At 46.2% G+C, this 19952-nt stretch overlaps 1 protein-coding gene across 2 annotated transcripts in view; it reads left to right on the top strand.

The window, feature by feature from the left end:
• Positions 1-19952, top strand: part of mcf2l2 (MCF.2 cell line derived transforming sequence-like 2) — a 469404-nt gene that overhangs the window by 359159 nt on the left and 90293 nt on the right. For both annotated transcript variants that reach the window (XM_085990152.1, XM_085990151.1), the window contains exon 17: positions 17184-17299. In XM_085990152.1, the coding sequence (XP_085846278.1) occupies positions 17184-17299 (116 nt within the window). The remainder of the gene's footprint in view (positions 1-17183; positions 17300-19952) is intronic.

The following is a 19952-nucleotide window of genomic DNA, read 5'->3' as shown; positions in this document are numbered from 1 at the left end:
CAGGGAAAGGGTAGGGCCCATTAGGGACCAAAGTGGCAATCTGTGTGTAGAACCAGATGATGTAGGCGGGGTTTTAAATGAATTTTTTGCATCTGTGTTCACTATGGAGAAAGACGATGCAGACATAGAAATCGGGCAAGGGGATTGTGACATACTTGAACATATTAGCATCGAGAGGGAGGAGGTGCTAGCGGTTTTAGCAGGCCAAAAAGTGGATAAATCCCCAGGCCCGGACGAGATGTATCCCAGGCTGCTGTGGGAGGCAAAGGAGGAGATTGCAGGGGCTCTGACACAAATTTTCAGAACCTCTCTGGCCACAGGGGATGTACCAGAGGACTGGAGAACAGCTAATGTAGTACCATTATACAAGAAGGGTAGCAGGGATAAACCAGGGAATTACAGGCCAGTGAGCCTAACATCTGTGGTAGGGAAATTATTGGAAAAAATTCTGAGGGACAAAATTAGTCTCCACTTGGAGAGGCAAGGATTAATCGGGGATAGTCAGCATGGCTTTGTCAAGGGTAAATCATGTCTGACAAATCTGATTGAATTTTTCGAGGGGGTGACTAGGGAGGTGGATGAGGGAAATGCTGTGGATGTGGTTTACATGGACTTCAGTAAAGCTTTTGACAAAGTCCCGCATAGGAGACTGGTCAAGAAGGTAAGAGCCCATGGGATCCAGGGTGCCTTGGCGCGTTGGATCCTAAACTGGCTGAGTGGCAGGAGACAGAGGGTGATGGTCGAAGGTTGCTTTTGTGACTGGAAGCCTGTGTCCAGTGGGGTACCTCAGGGATCGGTGCTGGGTCCCTTGTTGTTTGTGATCTACATAAATGATTTGGATGAGAATGTAAAAGGGATGATCAGTAAGTTTGCAGATGACACGAAAATTGGTGGGGTGGTAAATTGCAAGGGGGAAAGCCTCAGGCTACAGGACGATATAGACGGGTTGGTCAGATGGGCGGAAAAGTGGCAAATGGAATTTAACCCTGAAAAGTGCGAGGTGATGCATTTTGGACGGACAAATAAGGCAAGGGAATACACAATGAGTGGTAGGACCCTAGGAAGTACAGAGGGTCAGAGGGACCTCGGTGTACATGTACATAGATCTCTGAAGGCAGCGGAACAAGTAGATAAGGTGGTTAAAAAGGCATATGGGATACTTGCCTTCATTAGCCGAGGCATAGAATATAAGAGCAGGGAGGTTATGATGGAGCTGTACAAAACGCTGGTGAGGCCACAGCTGGAGTACTGTGTGCAGTTCTGGTCGCCTCACTATAGGAAGGATGTGATTGTTTTGGAGAGGGTGCAGAGAAGATTCACCAGGATGTTACCTGGGATGGAGCGCCTCAGCTATGAAGAAAGACTAAACAGGCTGGGGTTGTTTTCCTTGGAGCAAAGAAGGCTGAGGGGGGACCTGATTGAGGTGTACAAAATGATGAGGGGCATAGATAGGGTAGACAAAGAGGAACTTTTCCCCTTAGTAGGGGGGTCAATAACAAGGGGGCATAGATTCAGGGTAAGGGGCAGGAGATTTAGAGGGGATTTGAGGAGGAACTTTTTCACCCAGAGGGTGGTTGGAATGTGGAACTCAATGCCTAAAAGGGTGGTAGAGGCAGGAACCCTCACAACATTCAAGAAGCATTTGGATGAGCACTTGAAATGCCATTGCATACAAGGCTATGGACCAAATGCTGGAAAATGGGATTAGACTGGACAGGGATGGATGGGCGGCGCAGACACGATGGGCCGAAGGGCCTCTTTCTGTGCTGTAAAACTCTATGACTCTATGACTCTATGACTTTTAAGCCATAAATTATTACCATCAGCACTAATGGGAGTAGGAAAGTTGTTTTATCTGAGGGTGGAGTGGGAGCTTCAGTACAACACTTCAGTGCACTGCTGGCTTCTCAGTTTTACTCTGGTGCTCTGCTGTGTTCTGGACAGAAATCCACTTTTTCCTGGGCCAAAGTCTGTTTCTCTCCTAGTCTCTGGACTTTATAGTCACCACCACTTTCTAAGGAAACTGTATTCTCTCCTGGACTGCCTTTATTCTAGTACCCGGTCTGCTTCTCCGCCCTCAGTTTTCTGCTTCTCTGCTGGGAATTTTTTGACTCTCAGCTGAGCTAGTTCTGATCTGATTCTACTGACTCCCATCCTGCTCTGGATTCTGTTCCATTCCTGCCAAATTACCTTTGCTTTGCTAATTTCTACTTGCTTCCTATGACCACAGACTCCACTCATCCCCCAGAATGCCTCTGTTCCCCTTCTCTGACTGAGTTGGACCAGGTCTTCAAACTCCCACTGCTGCTCCCAATCGTGTTTTCTCCTCCTCTCACGCCAGCTGCTCCTCGGACCAGCTGATACTTGGTCCCTTGAACAGCTCCTAAACTCACTTATCCTTCACAACTGTCTCTAAACACCTTGCCCCTTACTGAAGCCTCCCCACCTGGCTATAGTTTCCACCATCTGCCTTTCCAAAACCGCCATGGTGGCGATGTACCCCTTATCACCAATTAATGTTCATTTATCTAATTTTGGAAGGGTAGGAAACCTCGGATTAGAGCCAAACATGAAGGAATTGTCACGGGGCCGTGCATTTACGGGGCCGTTTTGCTAGAGTTTCAGTTGTGGACCCAAGTGCAGGAAACCTATCCAAGGACTCGAGACCAGGTAGAACTCGAAAGATGCTTCACTTGATACTCGAAAACACAGAGACATGGTAACACTCGAAAGGAGATTCACTTGAGACTCGAAAACACAGAGACTCGAGAGAGCTGCTACTTGCAGGCAGGCGAACCCAGGACTGAGCAAAGAGGATAGGAAACAGGAAGCTTAAATGCAGGCCAGAGTGGTCACGTGACATAATTATTCAAATGAGACAGGAGACAAATACTTTAACAACACACAGGTGAGGCCAGAGGCACAGAGGGACAAGACAAGGACAAAAACGAACAACTTTATTAACTAGCCTAATTACTCTGATGAGATCAATTACTCGAGAAACAGGTGAGGAGAGGGGCCCAAAGGCACGGCAGCAGCGCACCGAAGCCTCAAAAACCGCCCTCAGGCGGCGAGCAGAGGGAAGTGCCGCTGAAGCCGTTACAGGAATAGTGTTTTCTATACTACTTTTTAGTTACAGCTGCTTTTGATAAAATTAGGGCAGAGAGGAAAAAATACTCCAGGAAAGCATACAGTGAGACAAAGCCTTTAGGATCATCAAACTGCATTCTTCCCAAAAAACCTGTATAATTTGCTCTATCATGGACTCTACCTAACTGTTTAATCGACCGTGAAAGAATCACTTACGTGTAGGAACGGAGGTTCCTATCGAAAAGACTGAGTTCGACTCAGGCAATTAAAACAATGAACTTTAATGGAACAAAACAGGTTTTAACTGGAAACTGCTGGAATACATCAACTACAGGTCTGCTCTCCTTGAGGGCTCCACGAGGACTGATCCCCTGGTCAGAAGACTGACGTCATGACGTCATGACGTTCTTCCCGCCATTGGGGCATCACGTGACTGATGGCATGACGCCATCATGTTGAAACCGCGCTGTAAAGGTAACTAGACATTGTACAGTCAAACAGTGTAATTAAAGGTACAGGCACAGACAGTAACTACATTGCTGTTAAAGGAATTATGTACAACCGCTCTGAGTCCTTTGGTGGCTCCGCCACATACGCATACTTTCTCTGAATTCCGCCTCACCTACACCAACAGGTAATTGAGTAAAACTTTACGAATATCTAACCTTACAACTTGGATTATTTAACCTTTGTTAGTTGCTTTCCACAGAAGATAGAGCTAAATTTCCACTACCAGAACAATTTGGGTTTTGGGTTTACATTGCTGGAGCAACGTTACCAATGGAGCAGTGAACTGACTGCCCTGAAATATCTGTTCATTTAAATAATTATTCATAGCTGTCAATGCAACTTTGCCATTGTGTAGGGAGTAAGTCAAGTGTGAAAAGTGGAAAATCTGGCCAGCCGGTTCAAGTTAAAGGGATATGCACATTTAGAAGGTCATTGTTTTAGTTTTCATCAAATTTCAAAATCATTTCTGGTTATTTGTCAGCCTTGGCCAAAGCTGGAAGGGGAAAGTGGCGGACATAAATGAAGTGAAAGCAAACTCAAAATGGAGGCACAAAACAGATTCTGTGGGCAAGTAACAGCGCGATACAGCATCCAACCCCCTATTTGGTGAATGAGTAAATGGACTTGCAGCTTGTATGAACGATGTGATTGGTAAACCCTGCAAGGAATATTAATCAAAGATGGATCTTTAACACCTTTACCATAACTTATCATCAACTAACTAGCTAGAGGAAAAAGAAGAGGAGGTGAACAGAGGGGAGCACTGTTCCCTTATCCTGGAGGTCAGATGGGTGGCTCTCAGAGCTTCTGCCACCTCCCTCAACATTGCTGTGGTGACTGATTTAGATGACACAAAAGCAAAATACTGCAGATGCTGGAAATCTGAAATAAAAACTAAAAAGGCAGGTCAGGCAACTTCTGTGGAGAGAGAAACAGAGTTAACGTTTCAGGTCGATGACCTTTCATCAGAACTGATTTAGGTGGCCTCCTTCCCTGTGGGCCCACCAGGGGGTCTCCTCTGGTGGCTCTCATCCAGGAGGATTTGTGGTCACCATCTGAGAAATTGTGGACTCGCCCCCCCTTCTGCCACCATTTATCCGAGTCCTTCCTTGACAACCGCTGCCACTACTTACCTGAATCTTTCGGTAAGAATTCACCGCACTTGAACATTCTGACAAAAGGTGGAGGAGCCAACATGCACCGCTTACCTGCTGTGCTTCCAGGGATCTGCTGCCACCTTAGGTTGCTGCACGCTTTTAAATACCACAGTAGCAAATCTTGCCCCCCACCCCGATTGATTTACTCTTGTGTTACAAGAGATTTCAGTCCCTGCCCCACTATTCAATATTCAGATGAGCTGATCCTGCAAAACCCAGTTATGTCAGCAATGCAATTCAACAGAGGTTAGAAGTCTGTCCCTACATAGAAACATAGAAACGTAGAAGATAGGAGCAGGAGTAGGCCATTCGGCCCCTCGAGCCTGTTCCGCCATTTAATGAGATCATGGCTGATCATCCAAACTCAGTACCCTGTCCCTGCTTTCTCCCCATATTCCTTGATCCCTTTAGCATTAAGAAATATATCTAACTCCTTCTTGAATATATTTAATGAATTGGCCTCAACTGATGTTACTGGAGCACAAACCGTAACATGGATTATATATAAATTTAAAGCTAAGGATCAAAATGTCTCTAGGTTCCAATGTGTCTGGCTTCTGACAGATGGCTTTTATCTTCAATTTCCATACAGTATTAATGTGCTAATTAGGCCAGGAAGACATCATTTAGGTGGTGTAGCCGACACCCTCCTGTGCACAATCAACCTGGAGATTGAAGCTATAATGCAATTAATAAGCATTTTTCATAATGTTTATCTGGAATTACAATGCATTCCAGGCAATTCAAAAGCTAGTGCGATATTTATGTCTCTGGCCTGAGTGACACAGAAGGAATTGGGCTGAAATATGGGAACCAATGTGGTCCTAGGTGAAATGGAACTGAAAGTGAGTGCTAGAATATGTAATACAGACTGTTAGTAAAGAGACTTTCACTACATTTACTGTTGTTATGGTACAAAGATTGTGCTGTTCTGTATGTGTCTTACTTGTTGAAGTTCTGTAACTAAACCCAGTTAGTTAATTCAGTATCTGAGCCCGGTTTGTGAACAATGTGGTGATAATTACTGTCATTGGAGTGGCTTGGAGAGACACAATGGAGACATTGAAGCCTTGGAAGCAATGCATTGAAGAGCCACATAGCTGATGCCCAGTAACAATGGTCCGACTTACAAGGAAGGATCGGACAAACTTAGGCTTTTCAACCTTCACAGAATCACAGAAACCCCACAGTGCAGATAGAGGCCATTTCGGCCCATCGAGCCTGCACCCACACATATCCCACCCGATCCCCGTAACCCCTACACCAACACATATCCCACCCTATCCCCGTAACCCCACGTATTTAATCCCCCTAACACTAAGGGTCAATTTATCATAGCCAATCATCCTAACCCGCACATCTTTGGACTGTGGGAGGAAACCGGAGCACCCGGAGGAAACCCACGCAAACACGGGGAGAATGTGCAAACTCCACACAGACAGTCACCCGAGGCCGGATTCGAACCCGGGTCCCTGGCGCTGTGAGGCAACAGTGCTAACCACTATGCCACTGTGCTTGAAAGGAGACATCTAATAGGTGATCTTAAAGAAATATATAGGATAGTTAACAGTATAGAAAATGTAAATCTAAAAACATTATTTAAATTAAATTGTGTGAGTAAGAGAAAAGGACACAGATTCAAACCAGTAAAAGGCAAATTCTGCTTCACAGAAAGAATGATCATTACAGGGAAGGATTCTAGATAGAGTAATGGCGACAGAAAACCTGGAATCATTTAAGAAACAATTGAATACTCCAATCAAGGGATTTAGAGTATTTCTGGATGAATAAATTAAGATAGGCTGAATGGCCTTTTCATTCACAATTACATTGTGACCTTGTAAAATAAAGTGCAGTAGGTACAAATGATTTAAGATTGAGTGAGTCCTAAAGGAGATGAGGGGCTGGATTTTCATTCTGGAGGTGTGTCGGAGGTGGGACTACAACTTTCGGGGTTGTAGTCCCGCCTCCATCAAGTTGTGGCCAACCCACGCGATTTTCACTTGATTGACCTTGTTGAGCCCGCCCAGCGGGCTCAGCAGGCCAATTAAGGGCCACCCAGCAACAGGTGACATCACAGATTGACATTTTATCGGTCAAGACCTTTTGACAGATGAAATATCAGCGTTTGACAGCTCTTTGAAGCTGTCAAACACTGACAATCTGTACACTAAGTTAATTCCTTCCTCTCAGGCTGATTTAGAGATCTCTCCGGAACAGAAAGCTGAATGCTGCAACTATTGACAGCTCGCAGCCATTCTGCTTTCTGTGCCGATGAGATGAGGGACTCCCGAGACCTGAAGGAAGGAAGGCTGTAAAGGTAAGTAAATGTAAGTAAAACTTCTTTAAACACTTTACACACACCAAACACACTTACCTCTTCACTCATGCAGCCATCACTCACCTGATTACCAGACACCTCGAACCCTCCAAGTCCTTCAGCCCGACGGCCCGCCTCGCTAACTTGGCGTGGTTTGGAGCCATCGGGAATCCCACACTTCAGGAATAAAAATAGGGATTAGGCTAAAAACTGCCTGTTAACTATCTGTTAACAGGCAGTTAATTGGCACTAATCCCCTTCCTGCCTCGGGGAGGCGGGTCCCAGCACAGGTCGGGTATCCGCCTCCTTTGAAACTGGCATGGAGGCGGGATGGGTTCATGCCCCCCGATTTTGAGATTTTAACCCCCCACACGCCTCCAATCCCGTCTCCATGGCCCAATGAAAATCCTGCCCGAGGTCTCTGCAAGGGCAGAAAACCACAGTAGTTTCTGGTTCACAGGGAATGCAGGGAAATGTAGTGGCCGCAAATTTAATTGAGGGGGCAGCTTGGAGTCGGGTTGCCTGGTGGGCGGGGTCCGGACCCGCTGACGGCAGCAGCCGCTCCCGAGTTGAAATTTTAATTTAATTGGCCCCTTAAGTGCCGTGGTGCGCGCTGGCCGGTCCAATGACTGGGATTGGGTCTGTTAGTCGCCTCTGATGACGTCATTGGTGCAGCCTCAGCCTTTCATTTCTTGTTTCTGCTGGTGCCAGAATGTGGCATGGCCACAATGTGTGTTTCCAAACCGAAGGCTGCTCCACGTTTCAATAGGGACTCCCTCCAAGCTCTTGTGGAGGGAGTAAGAGGGCGCAGGGAGATTCTGTTCCCTCCCGATGGCCGGAGGAAGCCTCCTCAACAAACCAAGGCAGCCTGGCTGCTCATTGCTGAGGTGGTAAACACAAGGTCCATTTGTTCATGCACCTGGATCCAGTGTCAGAAACGGTTTAATGATCATCTGCGATCAGTAATAGTGAGTATCACATCACACTTACCTTCAATCTGCTTCCCTTCTCTTCTCATCACCAGTACTCTGCTTTGTCAGCCTGCTCCTCCACATCCCACCTTACCCTTACTTGCACCCTTACCTATCCATCTCTCGCTCTGTAGTGAATCACTTCACCATCCGACTATGCACCCCTCACACTTGCTCTCACTGTTATGCAATGACAACAACTAACAACGCACAGGGAGCTAGCTTTCTCTTGGCACCTCACTCCCTCTTGGTCTCCCTCTAACCTTCTATGTTATGGATTCTTCACAGTCACTCCATCACTCTCGCTGAAACTCCACTTGTGTCCCTCCTTGCAGGAAAAGAGAGCTCACAATAAGAGGGAGAGAGCAAAGACAGGAGGAGGCACACCATCCCTCGCTACATTGACAAGTGCTGAGGAGGCTGCACACGAGATCGTTGGAGGTGGTGAGGAGCTGGAAGTGGGGGACGGAGAGACAGGTGTACTAGATGAAGCTGGTGACAGAATAGAGTTTCATCCCTCTCATTTAGATTTCATGATTGACTGCAATGGCATATGATGTTCATAGAGATACACTTTGGCCTCGATTTTCCTAGAGCCGTCAGGCGGGCTTTCAGGCATGTGGGGGGGGGGGAAATCGCAAAAATAGGGGGTCGTGACCTCCGCCTGATTCCCCGCCCTGTCCGACTTTTGCCCCGGCGTTTCAATGCGACCCGAATCAGTCCCACCCGCAGCAGGCGGGACTGGTCTTTAGGCACCCTAATCACCAATAATTGGCATCTGTAATGCCATTTTAAGGGGCCCTTGCTATTTTCAGCCTTTTCCCACGCTAAACACGCCTGGTGGGAACACCGCTGATGAAACCTGGCGTGAACAATATCGGCTCGCTTACTTTCAGCTGCAGGTCAATCAGGAAAGAAGAAATTTAATCAGACAGCATTTGTAGGTTGCAGGACCTTGTTGTTTCAGGCTTGGGGCAACTTGTTCAAGGCTTAGGCACAGCTGTGGAAGGTTGGAGCCTCACACACTTCTCCAGTGTGAGCTCCTGTGAAGCACCGCTCGGCACCCTCACTCAGCGCTTCCTCAATGGAGGCATCTACCAGAAGTATGGGAGGCCTTTTTTCCCTTCCCTTCATGCCATTAGAGGATCCCCAGCAGCAGAGGCGTCAGCAGCAGAACCAGGAACAACAGCATCAGCAGCAGGAGCGCCAGGCTGCTGCTCACTCACCTGAAGCTGCACAGGCCAGTGCTTGGATGTGGCTTGAGAGCACCTTGCTGTGCATCAGGGGACCATGGGGACCTGTATCTGCACTGGCAGTCCTACTCAGAAGGACTTCCATGAAGGTCTGGTTTCTCTGTTCAATAGATGGCCATCGCTCCTCAAGGGATATCATTCTATAATGAACACTCACCATGTTTTCCATACCCTGGCGACTTATCTCCTCCATGGAGGGTGCCAACCTTTGCATGGTGATGCATTCATGCGCCAATGACTACGCAAAGGCTCAGCTCATCTTCGCTATGGACTCCTCCATTCGCTCCACACTCGCAGCGACCCTGGAGACAAAACCTGCCAGAGACTCCTGCATCTGTGCATGGAGATCCATCACCTCTTCTCTTGCGGATGGACCCAGAGGCAGAGGGTCGACATGCAGCTGAGCTGAGTTGGCAGGGTCCTGCGCCCTCCAACGAGGACTCTCCACTGCTGTCCCTGTCTCCACAATCTGCTGATGCTCACTTGCGAGCTGTGAAACACCAGGTGACAACACTACTCTATGTCCCGAAGGTCCCCCCGAGGTGTGAGTGTCTGCGCTGGTGCTGGGTGCGCTTACGCTGCGCCCTCAGAGGTTGGAGCTTCCTCTGAGGAGTCTGGCTGCACAGCCTCTTCCTCCTCCACAGTGAGGACGGGGGCTCTGGATGGTACTGTGGGGGAGTAAAGGAAAGAGCTAGAGAGGTAATGCCAAGGTTCTTCTGGTGACCCCCAGCAAGTTGACATCTGCTGACACCTGCATCCATGCAGCCTTGGTCTCAGTGGGAGGCCTCTTCCTCCCTGACCTAGGGAAGAGGACCTCCCTGTGGGCCCTAACCCCATCCAATAATACGTGCAGTGAAGCCTCGTCGAATTTGGAGGCAGCTCGGGGTCTGGCACTGGCCACAGCTGCTGCAGGCTCCTCTGCCATCCTGTATGGTTCGTTTGGAAGCCTTCAGAGGATGCAGTGCTTGCTGTGGACCTTGAAAGCACCATGAATGATGACATCATACTGTGGGGCTTTCTGACTGGAAATAGTCAATTAGCAAGGGTTCCCACACGCTGGAAATGAATTGGCCAATTGAGGGAAAATTGCATCGATGTGGCAGACCCATTTAAATTCGTGTCGGAACCCGACAATTCTCCGCACCTGCGGGAAAATCGGCCCCTTTGTATCATCTGCACAAAAGGATGCTACCTAAAAATCAGGGCCAAGAAATTCGGGTCTCCACGGGTGAGTACGCATGGGGTACTCGCCCGTAAGCCCAATGGAAGTGCCGGTTTCGTGCATGCACTGCGCATGCGCGGGAAACCGGCACTTCCATTCCCCAGAAAGAATGGGGTTAAGAGGTGGAACGCGTGCGCAGGAGAGTCAGCGCGTGCGCATCGAACTTACGTTTTTTTTGCAGATTTTCTCGGGAGGGTAAGTCTCCAGAAGTTAGACATGTAAAAAGCAGTCGCAAGGCCTGCTTTTTACAAGGTAAGTGGTGAATTAATTAAAATTAAAACATTTTATCCACAGGTTTATTATTTTTAAATACTTTAAAGAAAGGTAAGTTTATATTTAGCCCCGTTAGAAAATAAAATTATTTTTTTCAAAAATTTAAATGATTGTTTAAAATAGTTATTTCATGTAATTTATAGTTTATTTTAAAAATGTGATTTTTTAAAAATTTATTTGAAGATTTAGTGATGTTTTGGGGCTTATAGTATTTATAGGTTTGACAGGTCTCCCTGCAAAACTTATGAATGAAGCATTCCCTGCTACCATTGGCTCTCCATGGCCCACGTGATCCCAGGGGACGCACCGAACTAACTGCACCCCTGGGATATGCAAGCGCTGCACGCTGGCAGTTGGAGGAGGCCCAGGATCGCAATTCCACGGGGGCCCACAGCTCAACGGCCTGCGCGGTAGGTAAGTGCAGGTCGGGGGCTTGCACCCGCGGGAAGCCCCCGACCCGAATTTCTGGGCCCAGATGTCGAACTCATGCCTTTACTCTCCCACAGGACCATCGAGCGCCCCCCTCCCCACTGTCCAGGAGGAAGAGCCGGACGACTCCTCAGAGGAACCTGGAGGTAACTGCAAGTGTGAAGAGAATGGAGGAGTCCATCTCAAACATGAGCACTGCCATGGTGGAGGCAATAGTGCATGAACGTGCCGCCATGGAGAGGGTGGCAACCTCCTTGGAGGACATAAGTCACCAGACTCAACAGAGCATGGTGACTCTTCTCAATAGATGGTCTGCTATGGAGGATAGATGGGCATCTATTGAGGAGAGACACCAGAGGTACATGGGTGTCCCTGGTATGAGGATTGCCAGTACTGAGACAGGACCTCATGGCCCCACTGATGTGCAGCAAGGTGCTCTCCAGCCACTTGCTAGCACTGAAGTGCAGGTGACCCATGAGAGGGATGTTGGTGGCAGACAACCAGGAAGTGTGGGCTCCTCTCCAAGCGCATACATGACCATGCCACTGCGGAGCCCTCGGTCAGAGCCCCGTAGTCCTCACTCAACTGAGGTGGCCATTTCAGCCCCTGCACAGCCACAGGAAGAGCAGACTGTTGTAGAGCCTTCCCAGGCTCCCAAACCCAGAGGACGTCCGCCAAAGGCGTCTAAGCAGGCGCAGCATCAAAGTGAGCAAGGTGCCTCTACACCTGCTAAAGCCACAGGGGAAGCACCACGTAGAAGTACGCGTAAGAGGAAGATAAAGCACAAATAGTCACAAGGGTAGTCACTTTGGTGTTTTGTTCTGTTGTCTTTTGTTCTGTTTTATATTTGCCATTGTCATCCTTTTGTGAATGTATTAAACAAAAGTGATAGCCCAGAACTTCAACTGTTTGCCATGTGTTCTGCGAAATGGAAGTTGCACATTGAGGGCTCAGGGGGACTTGCATTTGTAATGATGATGTTGAAAGTGATAGGAAAGCACCGTTTATTGGAGAGATGATGTATGGCTTTTTAGGAAGGTCGTCTACATATTCATAGCCATATGCTAGCCACCAGTGGTTGAAGAGTAAGCTTGCGCGAATCTGGCATGGATGAGTGCATCTCTTGTGTGACGGCCAGCAATGAGCTCGAGGCCTGCTGCATTGGTCACATCCAGACCCACAAGGCGCGCCTCCTCCTTGTCCTCCTCCTCCTCCTCGTCCTCCTCTTCTTCTTCCGAGGATGCTCTGCACTGAGTCACTTGTTCCTCAGGGAGCGCTAAGCCACACTGTTGTGCAATGTTCTGGAGGGCACAGCAGACGACGATCATTCTGGATACCATGCAGGGCTCCACCAGACCTGTCGAGGCATTGGAATCACATTTTGAAGAAGCTCATGGTTTGCTCTATGATGCTTCTGTTGGAAAGGTGGCTCACATTGTAGCGTTCCTCAGCCTCGTTTGATGGCCTCCTCATTGGTGTCATGAGCCACTTTTTCAGGGGATAGCCGTTGTCACCAAGTAGCCATCCGGAAAGTTGGGTTGGCGGATTGAAGAGCTGAGGCACAGTAGACTGCCACAGGATGAAGGAGTCATGGCAACTGCCAGGGTACTTGGCGCAAACATGCATGATGATGTTTCTGTGGTTACACACCAGCTGGACGTGAATGGAGTGGAAGTCCATGTGGTTGACAAAAACAGCTGGGTTGTGATGGGGTGCCGTAATGGCCACATGTGTGCAGTCTACGACGCCCTGCACCCTTGGGAAGCTTGCCACATTTGGAAAGCCAACTGCACGCACGGTTATATTTGCTTCATCCGTGGAGAAGTGGATGAAATTGTGTACCTTTGCAAAAAGGGCATCGGATGCCAGTGTGATGCAGGCGTGTGCGACCGACTGAGAGATGCCGCTGATGTCTACAGATGATCCCTGGAAGGAGCCTGAAGCAAAGAAGTTGAGTGTGGTGGTGACTTTGACAGCCACTGGTAAGGAGTGTCCACATGCTCCTCTGGGCTCCAGGTGTTGATGCAGCATTGTGCAGATGTCAGCGAATACGTCTCACGGAAGCCTCAGCCTCCTTTGGCACTGCTGCTCACTCATGTTGAGGAAGCTCATCTTCTGCCTGTAAAGCTGGTGTTGGGGGTTTCTCCTGTGGAGAGGTGTAGCCTGCACTGACGCCCTCTGACCTGTGCATCATCAGGAGGCTGAGGAGAAGGTTGGCGCTCCTGCTTTTGCTGCTGTGCCTGGTTGAGGTGCTGCCGCGGCTGCTGTTCCTCCAAATCTGACAACCAGGATGAGAGGATATAAATGGTTCCCATACCGCTGGTATATATCTCAGTCAAGGAATGGAGGTTGTTTGTGCTCAGACAAAGTGGCCAGAGGGTCTTCCAAGGAGGCCGCACAGCAGATGGATTTCAGACTCAACACTCACAAGATTAATTGAGCTGCAAAATGTCTCCCAAACCTCAAACCATTAAGTTGTGGCATGTGAAAGAATGAGAGATTGCAGGACCACTTTTAAGCTGCTCGAGCAGATGGCAACAGTTGAGGACCTAGCTCAACCCAGCTCGATTCACCTGGCGTGTTTTTATGAAGGCAGGCAGCATGTTGAAAAACCACAAAAATCAGATCAGCCCTTTAAAATAGGATTATCCAGGCAGTTAACGACATGTTAACTGCCTTAACAGCCTGTCCCGCCGTTTCGCGTCAGTTCAGTTCGGGAGCAGCTGACCCGACACTTCCCAAAATCGCGTGGAGGTGGTGTGGAGGTGGGTTTGCAGCCCGCCCCCAATTTCTACGATTTTCGCAACAGACCCGCCTCCAAACCTGCCCCCTCAGAGCTATTAAATTCGCGGCCAGTGAGACTGTTGCAAGAGGGATAAGATAATTCTAACATCCTAAAATTACACCACACTGATGGCAGCAATATGTAAGAAATGCCTGTCCATTTACCTTCAGTGGCAAGCAATGGAATCTTACCACACACCATCTGCTTAAAACTGTAGTTCAGATAATTTATAGCGGCAATATGAGCAGCACAATGGCAGGAAAGAAATATCAAGATAAGTCTGCACCAGCAGGAGAGGGAAGAGCAATTGCACAAGATCTGGAATGGGAGGAAACCCAAATGTGGTGTGAAGTTTTAGCAGCAGATGTAATTGAAAGATGTGATCAGAAAGAGAAACAGTGGCAACACAAGGCATTAATAAAGAACAAGGAACAAGCTAAAATGAGAGAAAAAGAAACAAGCATGAAAGGAGAAAAGGAGAGGAAATGCAGTGAAAGTTTGAAGCAGCTGAAAAGGAGAAGCAGCACCAATGAGCCGGTGTGTCAATGTTAAACATGGTGACTGGAAATATGGAATTTCCAGTCCATAATGTGGCACATTCCAAATGCTTACAATAAACATTCATACATTAAGGATTAAAGGTGATGTTCAACTTTGGCGGGAGCAAAACGTGTGGTAGTGGATCGGCTGCCCGTTATACACCGCACCAAATTTTCCTTCAAACCCTTTCACAATTTTGAACTCGCCCAACTTTCTCTGTATCAGTATGAAATGCTCCTGTTTCTCAAACCTTTCTTCATAGTTATAACCTTTCATTCCTGCTGTCATTCTAATATATCTTTGCTCTCGGGCTTTGGTGAGACCAAACCTGGATTACTGGGTACAGTTTTGGTCTCCTTACCTAAGGAAGGATATACTTGCTTTAGAGAGGGTGCAACAAAGGTTCACTAGATTGGTTCCTGGGTTGAGAGGGTAGACCTATGAGGAGAGATTGAGTAGATTGGGCCTATGTTCTCTGGAGTTTAGAAGAATGAGGGGTGATGTCATTAAAACGTATAAAATTCTTACAGGGCTTGACAGGCTGTTTCCCCTGGCTGGAGAGTTTTGAACTAACTGTCATCATCTCAGGATAAGAGGCCATTTAGGACTAAGATGAAGAGAAATTTCTTCACTCGGAGGGCTGTGAATCTTTGGAATTCTCCACCCCAGAGGGCTGTGATGCTCAGTCGTTGAGTATATTCAAGACTGAGATCAATAGATTTTTGGACACTAAGGGAATCAAAGGATATGGGGATAGGGCGGGAAAGTGGAGTTGAGGTAGAAGATCAGCCATGATCTTATTGAATGGTGAAGCAGGCTCGAGGGGCTGTATGGCCTACTCCTGCTACTATTTTCTATGTTCTTATGTTCATGTACTCCTTCCATGGTGCTAATATCTTTCCTATAACAGGGTGCCAGAACTGCATGCAATACTGTATCTACTTTGTACAATGATTTAGCTTTCCATTCCATTTTTGTTGGGGGATGCATCCAAAAGATTTTCTGGCAGTCCAGTGATGGCTTGTAGGGGGGGCCATCTATTACCTGGTTTATGGTAACATACCTGGCCAGCAGCCTTTTTGCCTGCTGCACTGTAAACCAATTTTAACAGCGGTTCCGAATCGCTACCCCACCTTTCAGTTCTGACTGGAGGACTTATAATTAATGATGTTAAAGCAGACAATTGGTTTGGATATGAGACAAGTCGAAATTTATTAAACTAAAGAAACCATAATCAAATATAAACTATACCACACGAACACAGTAAATGCAGTAAAAGTATATAACAAGGGGGTACAGATGGCAAAAATGAGGGATACAATGACTACAATGTTATTTAAACAATCTTAGTAAATCCCTTAAATCACCACCCCAAACTCCTTGCGAGGTTGTCTTGTTGAGGAGTCAGAACACCCTGCTCACCTGTGGTCCAGCGAAGTAAAAAGAGGGCAGATAGCTTCTCAGTAGCTATCTTTATACCTGTGTGCTGCTGCCGTTCTGTCTGGAAAAATTCCCGCCTAAAGTTCCAGTACACAAACAAAAGGACTGTGATTGGTTGCTGAATTGCTTGTTTAAATATAGCCAGCCATAATCGGCCTTGGATCAAGTGGGCAACTCCCGACCTCCCTGGTTTGATTGACAGGTCTTTCAATCTCCTGCCGTTCTGTCTGGCCAGTACACAAAAAAAGGACTGTGATTGGTTGCTGAATCATAGCCAGCCATAACAACCTGTCTCTGTGGCCTCGGGTCAAGTGGGCAACTCCTGACCTCCCTGGTTTGATTGACAGGTCTTTCACACAAACACATTACAAGCTGTAAACCTCTGTGTTTGATCGGGCTCAAAAGCACAAGTTTTAATCAAGATGTTCTTTCTCAATGTGTGTGAATACTTCCACGAATTTCCTCGATTCCGTTGTAGTCCAGCTCAGCAGTCTTTCGTGGTTCTGAGCATGCTTTAAAACATTGATCTGACCCAGAGGCAATTCAAAACACATAAATCTTCATCCACGATGTGGACCAATGTTTCTCTTGTTTTCAGGGGAATTTTGCGAAACTCCTACAGGCTCTGTGTAAGATTGTACTATTGTGTAGTGGGGAGAGAGTATGTGTATTCTGATAAGTTATGGACCAGACTATCTCCTTGCTCAAACACCAGCCTTGGTTTATGCACCTAAGATTGAGAAAGTCTGAACGGCCACCTTCAGAAACTATCTGATACGCTTAGAATTACATTTTTAAAAATTTGTTTTTGGGATGTGGGCAACACTGGCAAGGTAGTATTTATTGCCTATCCTTAGTTGCCCTGAAGCCGTTTAGAGTCAACCACGTAGTCAAAAACTGGTGTCAAATATAAGCCAGACTGGATAAGGGTGTGAGATTCCCTTCTCTGCAGGATATTACTGAACCAGTTGGGTTTTCATGACAGTCTGGCAACTTTCACAGTCTTTTTATCTGGTGCCAGCACACAAATGACCAGATTTACTAAATAAAATGTCATAACATGCCATGATGGAATTTGAACCTAAAACCTCTGGATTACTAATCCAGTACCATAGGCTACTGTACCCTTTACATACTGTAAATTTCTTACTCATTAACGAATAGTTCATTACATAATTTCCTTTACTTTACAGGGTTATGCTACTGAAATGGATAATCAAGAGTTGGCTCCTCTGATCCCAGCTGCACTTAAGAACAAAAAGGATGTCCTGTTTGGAAATCTTCGCGAAATCTATGATTTTCATAATAGGTGATCATATTTCTCAGTTACATCTAAATAACTAAGTTGATGATAACATTCAATTTTATTTATTCTATATTGTGATAATCTCAAAGATTCAAAACATACAACCGGTTAATTTTGGAAACGAGTGAAGTAAAATTGATTTTTACTGAGAATGAGAAATTAGTTCTGATTGTTCTTTTCTACTTAGAACTTGAAAAAATTAGGTTAAAGGTTAATTGGCCGAGTCAGTGGTATGACGTGGAGTACTGGGATCAAAAGTAACTGTCTTTATTTTTCAGCTGCTAAATTACTGTTCTTTGGCAACCCGTCAGCGAGGTTTAAGGGATTGGAGGCTAAACATTTTCCCTCAGGGAGGGAGGAGATTTCAGATTGAATTTAGAAGGAGTAGGCCATATGGCCCCTCGAGCCAGCTCCGCCATTCAATAAGATCATGGCTGATCTTCTTCCTCAACTCCACTTATCTGCACTATCCCCGTATCCCTTGATTTTCTTAGTGTCCAAAATCTTAGTCTTGAATATACTCAACGACTGAGCATCCACGGCCCTCTGGGGTAGAGAATTCCAAAGATTCACAACCCTCTGAGTGAAGACATTTCTCCTTGTGTTAGTCCTAAATGGCTGGCCTCTTATCCTGAGACAATGACCCCTAGTTTTAGACTCTCCTGCCAGCTTTCTATTACTTAATAATGAAGCTGCAATGGCAGACCTGGAAGCAGGCTCCCTATTCACTGTCTGGTTCTAAATCACTGATAGAACACAGCTATCATAAAGAATGTCTTATTACAGTCTTATAATAAACCACAAGTGCCCAATATTACAAATTAAACCTTCCTTCTTAAAAAGCAATAAAACCCTTTGCTTTCCTCTTTTCCAAAAGTAACCCGAGGTATTTGTTTTTGGATATTTGATATTGTGCAGCAGGATAATAAAAAAGGAAGAGAAAATATATTTTTAAAAAGTTACAGATCACTATTGTATGATAAAAATGAAATATATGTATATGTATATCATTAAGATATTGATTTATGTGAATTTTATATAAAAAATAATGAAAACTGGAGGCATATTGGGTCCTCAATATATTTGTTGAATCACAATATTTGCCTTGAGTCATAATGCTGAATTAAGGCAAAATTTTATTACTTTATGTCATTTACGTAGCTGTGTGTTGCTGCAATTAAAATAAATGTATTCTGCTGTTTCCATTTGCTATGCCACAACTCTTTTGCAGTGCATTGCAAAAGAGCTTCTGGGTCAATTGTTAGAATTTGTTTCTCATGTATTATCCCTGATTTATTTTTATTATGTTGAAGGGAATTGTTGGAGCATTTAGGCTAAATCATAAATTTGTTGTCGGAATTCCCTCTGGAATCCTGGTGCACCGATGTATAAACAAAACAGAAATCAATGTAAATTAATTTTGCATTCAAATTGAATAGAACACGAGTCTGAAGCATTTTACGGCAATTTACATTGGTGCCTTGCCAATTTGCTCCTAAGGTTTAATGTGTGGCTAACAGTGTACTACAATGTACATTGACGCATTATTTTTAATTCCTCAACGTATTACAGTGCTAAGCAACTGATGAAATGTTTGTATCAGATTACATTCCAAGGATTTCAACCAAGACAAAGGGAGGCAGCAGATTGGAAGCAAGGTTTTTCTCCACAGGGGGAAATAGAAAATTGGATGGTCAGTCAATTAGTTTTGCAAACCTCATACATCTTACATAGGATGTACAGCACAGAAACAGGCCATTCAGCCTAACTAGTCTATGCCAATGTTTATGCTCCACACAAGCCTCCTCCCACTCCTCTTCATCTAATCCTATCAGCATAACCTTCTAATCCTTTCTCCCTCAAATCAAATCAAATCAAAATCAAATCAACTTTTATTGTCATTGTTAGTGCACAAGTGCAGTACAACGAAATGTAGGCTTGCGGCTCCCGAGAGTGTACAATTTGGATTAGGACACTTAAACATTTCAACATACATTTGTACATATATATTAGCATAAGTATGACCATAATAAAGTGCATCGGCAGATGTGCAGGCTTTAGTGTTTATTTGTGGAGTTCAGTAGGATGACAGCCCTGGGAAAGAAGCTGTTCCTAAATCTGGTCATACGGGTGCGAATGCATCTGTAGCGTCTTTCAGATGGTAGGAGGGTGAACAGACTGTGGCTGGGGTGGGTAGGGTCTTTGATGATGGACCGTGCCCTCCGTAGGCAGCGTTTCTGATATATATGTTCTATGGTCGGTAGCCGGGTGCCGGTAATGCGTTGGGCAGTTTTGACTACCCGCTGCAGGGCTTTCCGGTCATGGGAGCTACAACTGCCGTACCATACCGTGATACAGTTTGTCAGGATGCTCTCTATAGTGCAGCGGTAGAGGTTAGAGAGGATCGGGGGTGACAGATTACATCCCTTCAGCCTCCTCAAGAAATATAGGCGCTGCTGGGCCTTCTTCACCAGAGAGGAGGTGTTGAGGGACCAGGAGAGGTCTTCCGTGATGTGGACTCCGAGGAACTTAAAGCTGGCCACCCTTTCCACCTCCGCCCCATTGATGTGGATGGGGGTGTGACTTCTGCTTTTGGACTTCCTGAAGTCCACGATTATTTCCTTTGTTTTCTTGGTGTTAAGGGCCAGGTTGTTGT

Source organism: Somniosus microcephalus, chromosome 6 (genome assembly GCF_052327205.1).
Source record: "Somniosus microcephalus isolate GS21.2 chromosome 6, FLI_Smic_1.0, whole genome shotgun sequence".
Taxonomy (NCBI): domain Eukaryota; kingdom Metazoa; phylum Chordata; class Chondrichthyes; order Squaliformes; family Somniosidae; genus Somniosus; species Somniosus microcephalus.
Note: the sequence above shows the minus strand (reverse complement) of the source record. Positions and strands in the feature narration are given on the sequence as shown.